Source organism: Diceros bicornis, chromosome 18, assembly GCF_020826845.1.
Source record: "Diceros bicornis minor isolate mBicDic1 chromosome 18, mDicBic1.mat.cur, whole genome shotgun sequence".
NCBI lineage: Eukaryota > Metazoa > Chordata > Mammalia > Perissodactyla > Rhinocerotidae > Diceros > Diceros bicornis.
The window spans coordinates 19070015-19078916 of record NC_080757.1 but is presented as its reverse complement, the minus strand read 5'-3'; the positions used below and the strand labels follow the sequence as shown (position 1 = coordinate 19078916).

The window sequence follows — 8902 nt, the reverse complement described above, 5'->3', positions numbered from 1 at the left end:
ATGTTAGCTCAGAGCCGGTCTTCCTCAGCAAAAAGAGGAGGATTAGCACGGATGTTAGCTCAGGGCTGATCTTCCTTAAAAACAAACAAACAAACAAAAAAAGGAATGAGCGGCCAGGGCTCTGTTCCGAGCCTCTCTGATGCCCTTCATCTCCCAGCAGCTCGGGAGAAGAGAATGGGCAGCCAGATGAGGTCTCAGCTGGCCATGCCCAGTATGAATCCCTGGCAGCTCAGGGGCTCCTGCCCAGCCCAGCAGTTGCTGCCATCTGACCTATGATGGGCAGACTGGGAACAGGAAAACAGAGGGCCCACACCCCAATGCCTTGGCCAGAAGGTTCATTTCAGCATGAGTATACCGATTTATTATTACACTTGGCACTGTGAAGCCCAGGGAATTGATTCCCACCCAGAGACGGCAGCACTCTCCCTCCAGAGGGCACCAAGTCCCTCCCGCAACCCTTCCTCCCCACAAAGCCAGCACCAACTGGGCACCACATTCATCACTAAGGAGTGACTGGTGGCTGCACTGCACTCACAGCACTGTGAGCTGTGCAGTGTTGGCTGGAAGCAGAGATGGCAGCCCTCATGCTTCAACTGGCCCCTGAGTCCTCACCTCCATCAGGACCTCTTCTCTCCCCTGGAGGGTTCTATGTGATTGATGGCATAAAGGGTAAAAAGACTCTATTCCAAATGGCTTCCCCATTGACTGCCCCGGGGTGCGACTGGGTTACAACTCTGGATCCTAGAGTCATAGGCTGGCACAGCTGTGGATGAGGTGGGGACCTTGGTCTAGCTTGACCACCATGTCCAAGGTGAACACTGCCCTTGGAGGGGAGCTGCCGGTGCTGCTGGGAGCTGGGATCCCAGATGCCTGCTGCCAGCTGGTGAGTGCTCACTTCGTTCCTCTTGCCCTCTGTCCTCTGGTCCAGGCAGATCAGGGGCTAGGGGGAAACCGCTGGAATTCAGGTTGAGAATTAGCCTTTTCCAGCATCCTGTGAGAGACCAGAGAGAGGGTTCAGATTTGACATGGGGGGACCCTCAACTCCTGGAGAAGTGACACAGGCTCTAATGGGTGTGCTGGTACAGGTATCCCCTTCCCCAAGCTGAGAGGTGGAAGACAATGTCCAGAGACAGAGGGTTCTGGAAAGTGATTCTTAAGGCTATAGGGGAAGAGGTCAGTGGGCCAGGCTAGCCTGTGGCCCAGCCACAAGTAGCCGAGGAAGCTCTCTGGGCTTCCCTTTGGCACATCTCTGCCACCATCTGTAAAATAGGAATGGGAGGGATGAGGGCAACTGGGGAAGAGAACATAGCCTTGCCAAAAAGCAATGTCAGCCTGACCCTTCCCTACCGCCCTCTGCCTTGCCCCTGGGAAATGGCTCCCAGAGGGTTAGGCAGCCATCTGCAAGGGGAGAGTCAGGCTGGGACTGAGACTGCCATTTCTGGTTGGGAGGAGAAGGAGGAAGAAGAAACCATTGGGATACAGGGCATTAGGAGCTTGGGTCAGAGCCCTGCATTACCCTATCAGAATGGCTGGGATGAAGAGGAGGCCAGCTCCCAGGAGGAAGGGGAACCCCTTCATGAAGTTTAGGGTGGCTGGGTACAGCGAGTTGAAGATGCCAGAGGCTGTCAGCATGGCCAACGCATTCACACAGGCCACAGCAGAAAAGAGAGCACCTGTGAAGAAATAAATAGCACAGTCTGGAGTTTGAAAGACCCGGATTCAAATCCTGGCACCACTACTTCATAGCTGTGTGACCTGGGGCAAGTCACTTCCCCTCTCTGAGTCTCACCTTCCTTACCTACAAATCCTACATCATGTGTTGTGAGAAAGATTTAGTGAGGTCATGCGTGGAAAGCACCTGGCACACAGGGACTATGGCACAAATGGCTGTTATTAAATCCATGTATTAAAAATACATATGACAGGCCAGCCCCGTGGCTTAGCGGTTAAGTGAGCGTGCTCCACTGCTGGCGACCCGGGTTCGGATCCTGGGCGCGCACCAACGCACCGCTTCTCCGGCCATGCTGAGGCCGTGTCCCACATACAGCAACTACAAGGATGTGCAGCTATGACATACAACTATCTACTGGGGCTTTGGGGGGAAAAATAAATAAATAAAATCTTTAAAAAAAAAAAAAAACATATGACATCTTCTAGCAAAAGCCTGATGAAAACGGTTTTTGGTTTATCCCCTTTGGAGTCACCTCCCGTTTGGGATTAACCGGTAGGTTAAATCCCAGTTCCAACACTTATTAGCTGTGTGATCACTGAATAAGTCACCTATCCTTCTGGGTTTCCATCCCCCTTCAGTTAAATAAGGATAATACCTATTTCAGAGGCTGGTGGCAACATTAAATTCACATGTAAAGCACCCATCACAGGGCCTGGCCCCTTGGAGGTAGCCAGTTAGTAAGGGCTGTTCTTTTCTCCTGTTCCTCTTGGCATCTCTGGGCACAGTGAAGGTGCTAGGAAAAAAAGCTCATTGAGTGAATGAATGAAGGCACCTGGGTTCAGAGGACAACAGAACCCATGGTGGGCCATATATGGCACCAGAGTCTCTGGCATCACCAGATTCTCCTAACAGGGCAGATGGGGAAAAGTACATGAGCCAGATGTTTCCAGACTGGGGTCTAAAGACCCAGAGGCCTGAGTAGCTATTCTCTATAGATATGCCAGCAGAACCCAAATTTTGCAAAATGAGCAACAACCCAACAGAAGTTGAAATTAAACTCTGTCAGACTGTCAGAGCTGGAAGGGTCTCTAGATGTCATCAACAGCAAACCACTCATGTTACAGATGAGGAAACAGGCCCAGAGAGGGAAAGGGACCTGCCCAAGATCACACAGCCAGTGGGGGAGGGAGCCAGGACTAAAACCCAAATCCCAAGACCTGCTGCTCTTAAAAACAGACGTGGGTTTGCATCCTAGCTCCACCACTTACTGAGTGACCTTGGGTGAGTCAATTTAACCCTCGGGACCTCTGCTTCTTCATCTGTCACCTGGGGACAACGCAACCTACACCACAAGGTTGTTTGCTTCCTCTGAGCTTGTATGCTCTGACCCCAGTGAAGCAGGAACTCTGGCATCATCACATCCATTTTACAGATGGAAAACCTGAGGTCTGGAGAGTCAATCCTTGTTTGGGTTACCCAAAAGAACATTATAGTCAGCTCTGCTGACTGCAAATTCCAACTCTGTGGTCTGAAAACCCAGGCACTGTGGTCCTCTGCCAGCCCTGGGCAACCTGACAGAAGTGCACTTGTCTCAGCTACATACTTCTCCAGCATGGGAGGGGGGAAGGTAAGCTGCCTCCTGGCCTGCAGCTGCCCTCTGCCCAGTTCAGGCAACACCAGGCGTGATGAGCCAGACGCAGGCTGACCCTGACACTCACCCTGCTCTGATTGGAGCACCATCTTAGAGAGCTTGGCCCGGATGACGGGTGTGGTGACTAACGACAGGAAGAGGAGCCCGTACCCTGTGGAGAAGAAACAATCGTCAGGAAAATGGGGTTGGGGAGAAGGGTGCCCAAGCGAGATGCAGCAAAATGTATCCTGTACATACCCCATGTGGGACTCAGGTTAGACACAGGAAGAACCTCCTTGATGGTGAAGGAGACAATGACCAAGGAGGAATGGAGACTACCCCTCCGCCTCTCAAGGCCTGGCCTACCTGCTCTCTCTTTCATGAGTGAATGCTGATTTCCCACCAATTGCATTCTCATCAGAACATCTGTGGTCACAGCAGGTGTCACCCACCCACCTGGCACTCAGTAGGGAGGCGGCAGGGCACAGAACACAGCCTGGGCTTTGGAGTCAGCCTCGAGGTCAAAACCCAGTGCCATCGCTTACTCACTGTGTGGCCTTGGGCCTGACTCCTCCCTGTAAAAGGATAATGAGGCCTTCATTACAGGATGGCTCTGGGGTATAGGAGGCTGAATAACGGCCCCCCGAGATATCAAGTCCTAATCCCTGGAACCTACAAATGTTGCCTTCCTTGGAAAAGGAGTCTTTGCAGATGCGATTAAGTTAATGATCTTGACATCTCAAGATTATCCCCGATTATCAGGTTGGGCCCTAAATGCAATCACACGAATCCTTATGTGAAGGAAGCAGAGGGAGAACTGACACAGACAGAGTGGCCATGTGACCACAGAGGCAGAGATCAGGGTGATGCAGCCAGAAGCCAAGGAACACCAGCGGCCACCAGAAGCTGGAAGAGGCGAGGAACAGATTCCCTCCCAGAGCCTCCAAAGGGAGTGTGGCCCTGCTAACACCTTAATTTCAGCCCAGTGATACTGATTCCTGACTTCTGGCCTCCAGAACTCTGAGAGAATAAATTTCTGTTGTTTTAAGCCACCAAGTTTGTGATAATTTGTTACGGCAGCCACAGAAAACAAATGCACGAGGTAACCTCCGTGAAGAACGTGGCATAGTAGGTACGCAGTAAATGCGAGTGTCTTTTCCCTTTGCGTTTACTCACAGGCTTACACTGTTTCCTTCATAACCATTTCCATCCCTCATGTGACTGCTGCCTCCCTAGCAAAACTGCAAACTCCTAGAGGAGAGTGGACCCTCCAAAGTGGGTATACGATGAGGCAGCCACCCCAGGGCAGCTTCAGGGGTCAGGCCCCCAAATCCCACTGTGCTGAGGCTCCCCAGAGCAATGACAGTGTCTTCATCATCTCTGTACCCCTGAGGGCAATGAGCCCAGCACAAGCCCACAGGAGATGCCGTGGGCAGGAGAGGAAGGCATCTGGTCCCCTTCAGCGTTGCCGTCCAGGCAAGCAGCCATGTTAAGAAATCTGTGATAACTGAACAGCTGACTTTGTACACAACATATCTTAGGGCTCTATCAAAATAAATCTGTTCCTTTAAAAAAGTTCATTTCCTCATTCCCAGCCGCCCCTCTCTTGCCAAAAAAAAAACAAAAAAGGAAGAAGAGAAGAACTAACACAAGCAGGAATTTGATATCTGTGGTTTGAGAAGACTGGCTTTTTAAAAAACCCAAAGAAGCTGACCAAGGATATTTAAGGTAGATCCTATGATTCTTACCAGAGAAGTGAGTATTAAGGCATTAACGGCATGGACTTTGTTTAAAAACACCATGAATATAGGCTGTGTGAAGCCAAGGAGTAAAGCAATTAGTGTATGAGCCATACTTTTGTCTTTTGCTCCATCTTACTAACAATATTTATGGTTCATAATGTGGAGTAATTAATTTGGCTATTGAAGGTCTATATTTTCTGTATGACGAAGATGGCATCTTTAAGGTTTCTTAGTTGTCTGTCCTCCAGTGCAGGCTGGGAACATAACGATGTTTTCAGACGCAGGCATGAACCACGTTTGGGGGCAGCAAGTGGCTGGCCCACAATTTTCACCCAGCACCTCTGGGACAAACTGTCCCTGAGCCCACACACTTTACCTGTGAACATGAGGGGTGTGATGGTAGCAAACGCAAAGACCACCATCCCCAGGATGTTGAAGGCCAGGCCAATCTCGGCCACCCAGGTGTCAGCCAGGTGGTATTGCAGAAGCTGCAGGCCCAGCAGGCTGGTGAGGTATGGGAGGTACCGAGCCGCAGAACCATAGCCGATCAGCTTGGAGTCCCAGCAGAGGGGGGTGCTCAGTTCATAGAGGGTGAAGATGTCCTGGGCTCCAAAGTGCACAGTGACCACCACAAAGATGGCCAATGAGTACAGGGCTAAATGCTTCCTGGACTTCTCCGCGGCCGGAGCCACGTAGAGCTGGACAATGGATCGGTGGTGACGGAAAGTGAAGAGCCGAGCATGTGTCGGCTCCTTCACCGTCTCACCAAAGCAGAATGCTGCGTAGAGAGTCACGGCTATCAGCAAGGCCAAGGCCAGCCAGAAGGGGTTGGCGTAACCCTGGGCCCGGAGCCAGTGGCCCCCAAGGAGGCTCGCCAGCATCCCCGCCACCCCGATGCATGCTTCCAGCAGGGCCATTCGGATGGCGCGGCTGCGGCTGGAGCTGACATCTGCCACGGAGGCAAAGCCAGCAGCCAGGAGGCCACTGAAGTCACCGAGGAGAGCACAAAGGATGCGGCCCAGCACGAAGTAGCCGACGTGAAGCTGCAGCTGCACCACAAAGATGGACACCAGAGCCTGGAGCAGCAGGCCAAAGGAGGCCAGCACCAGGAGCCGGCGGCGGCCCACACAGTCACTCCAGGCGCCCAGCAGGGTGGCCGAGAAGAGCCCCACCAGGAAGCCGCTCACGTTCATGTAGAGGGTCCAATGGGAGGTAAGGGTCTCCACTTCCTGTAGGGGCATGAGTCTTACCAGGGTGCCGCTCCACTCCGGGTTGCCCACCCCCTAAACCATCACCATCCTGGGAGATACAGGGATGAGGACTTTCTTTGGAGCCCTAAACCTCAGGGAATTTCAGCACAACTGACACTGCCGCGGGGGTAAGGGAAATGGACCAAGGGCCCATTCTCTTACTTTTACTCCCTTTTGTTAACCCTCCAGGCCTCGCTTTAGCTAAGTCAACTTGGCGCATCCCCACACAGCAGTTCTCCGTCAGGCCGCAACTTTGCTCGGGCCCCGCCCACCACCCAAAATCCAGAACCCTCTGGGTTGCCCCCCACCTTTACGCAGGCCCCGCCCCGTCCATTGTCCCCACGGTCTCAGCCCGAGGCCCGCTCCCTGCCACGCTCCTCGCTCATCCCGGCCGCCCCTACCTGCATGGTGGGGTTCGCGCTGTGGTTGCCGCAGCTGCCCCTGTCGCGGGTGCCATTGTAGCCGAGGTCGGCACTGAAGCGGTGCCACAGGTACTGCGTGGTGAGCGGGCCCTGGAGGATCAAGGCGAAGTTGGCAAGGAAAATGAGCGGCTCCACAGGCCCTCGACACAGCACCGTCGCCACGTACCGGGCGCGGGACGCGCTTGGGGGGCTCGCGCGCCCCTCCATGCGCGTTCGTGTAGGCGCCGGCGCGGGGCAGGAGGCGGAGCTTTCTGCGCCTGCGCCGAGTGTCCCTTTTTAAGCGACGGCCGGGGCGGAGCCAGGGACGCTGTCCCGCTCAGTCTTGCCCGCCGGCTCTTGCCCGCCGGGTCTAGGCTGCCGAGGGCTCTGGGCTGGCGAGGTCGTGGGAGGGGCCAGGAGCTCAAGGCCAAGCTAGAAGCACATGACTCCTGATGCCTCCACTGATGCTCTGTGTTGTAACAAGCTACTGGGAGGGGATAAGAGGGCAGCCTCGAGCTCCACTGCCTTGGTTTGGTTACCTAGGCTCTGCTAGTATCTTGGGCATGCCACTTACCTCCCTCTGCCTCAGTTTCTTCATCTTTAAAATGGAGGTGCTAATAGAACCTGCCTTAAAGAGTTGCTGTGGAAGAACGTGTCTGGTACGTTGTAGGTGCTACTGTTATTAGTAGGCTGTCACTTGCTCCACTCCTGCCCTAGGATCTTTTCCTGGGAAACTAGTCGTGTTTCTGGGCCTGGGGTGTGGCTCCACAGGGCCTTGGAGGAGCATAGGAGGAGGAGAAGACCATGAAGGGCCTGAGAGGCCCTTAGGTGTGGCCCTATGCTCCTGGGTGCTCTCACTATAGGAATTGAGCCAGAAGGCAGTCAGACCTCCTCTCTGGGCCTGTTTTATTGCTTGTAAAAGAGAATACCATTACCTGCCTTTCTCCCTTATTTACTTATTGAGCTTATTGAGCTGTCCTTATGTGCCAGGCACCATGCAGAGGATTCTTGGAACACAGCACTGAAGGAAACTGACAAAGCCTGTACCAGGCCCTATAGTTTCTAGAATGGATGGGGAGAGACATCAAAGAATCCTACTAATTCATGTAAGATCTCAACAGTGGAAAGTGCTTTAAAGGAGAGGAGTTGTGGGACTCCAGGAGTGCTAATTCAGGGGCCTGGTCTGGTCTGGGAGGAGCAGAGCAGGAATGACCACCTTCCCTGACAATGGGACAGCCGAATGGATTTCTGGGGGCAGGCCCTGTGCTGTAACCCACAGGCCTGATTCTTGGGGTAGTGATTGCTCTGTTTTGGGCCACCGTGACTGTGCGTGGGCTTGTTGCTGGCTTATTGACTATTCCCCACCGCCCCTGAGCCAGAAAGACTTCCAGGTTCAGAGTAGGGAGGTGCTGGCTAGTACTGGTGAACTGAATGACGCCCCCCACCCCACACGGCCACCACCACTCTGTGGTCTTCCTAGAGATAGGAAATTCCACACTAAACATACAAGCCCCTGGGTTGGCTCCCTCCCCTCCCCACCACCTACACAAGAGCTTAACCCGGTTAGATCAGCTGCAGTGAGGGAGGGTGCCCGTCTGAAACCTAAGAATTATTTCCTGGATAAAGAACTAAGACTGAGAGAGGTCAGGCCAAGCTGGGAATGGGACAGGGTGCGGCTCATCCATGAGCTGGAGCCTGTGGGGTCCACTAGACTAGAGGCCTCTTCTAACTCCTTTAAAACCTAGCTACAATCAGGTCATTGCTCTGCTCACAACCATCCCCTGGTTTCCATTTCATCCAGTAACAGCCAAGTCATTATGAGGCCCTGAGACCACCTACCTCTCTCTGACCCTCCCCCCTACTCCATCCCTCGTGTTCCCTTTGCTCTCGCTTCCCTGGCCTCCTTGCTCCCTTTCCAACTTGTCCAACAGGCTCCTGCCTCCAGGTCTTTGCATATGTTGTTCCCTCTACATGGAATGCTCTTCTCCCAGATCTCCACCTGATTGACTCCCTCACTTCTGTCAGGTCTCTGCAAAAATGTCACCTGACCTTTCTCTATATAATAGCAACTCCCCTCCCGCATCTCCCGGCACTCCCTCACCCCTTATCTCATTTTATTTTTTTCCATAGTATATATCACCATCTGAATTGTAACTTTCTTGTTTCTTTGTTATCTGTCTCTCTTAACTAGAAGTGATAGCAGGGGC

At 53.2% G+C, this 8902-nt stretch overlaps 1 protein-coding gene across 1 annotated transcript; it reads right to left on the bottom strand.

The window, feature by feature from the left end:
* Positions 1-318: 318 nt before the first annotated feature.
* SLC46A1 (solute carrier family 46 member 1) lies at positions 319-6942 on the bottom strand. The gene is made up of 5 exons (XM_058560282.1): positions 6696-6942; positions 5421-6273; positions 3391-3474; positions 1517-1673; positions 319-991 (listed from the first exon to the last, which is right to left on the bottom strand). Exons 1-5 carry the CDS (start codon positions 6921-6923, stop codon positions 934-936), a joined length of 1380 nt encoding a protein of 459 aa, XP_058416265.1. The 5' UTR covers positions 6924-6942; the 3' UTR covers positions 319-933.
* Between the last annotated feature and the right edge of the window lie 1960 nt (positions 6943-8902).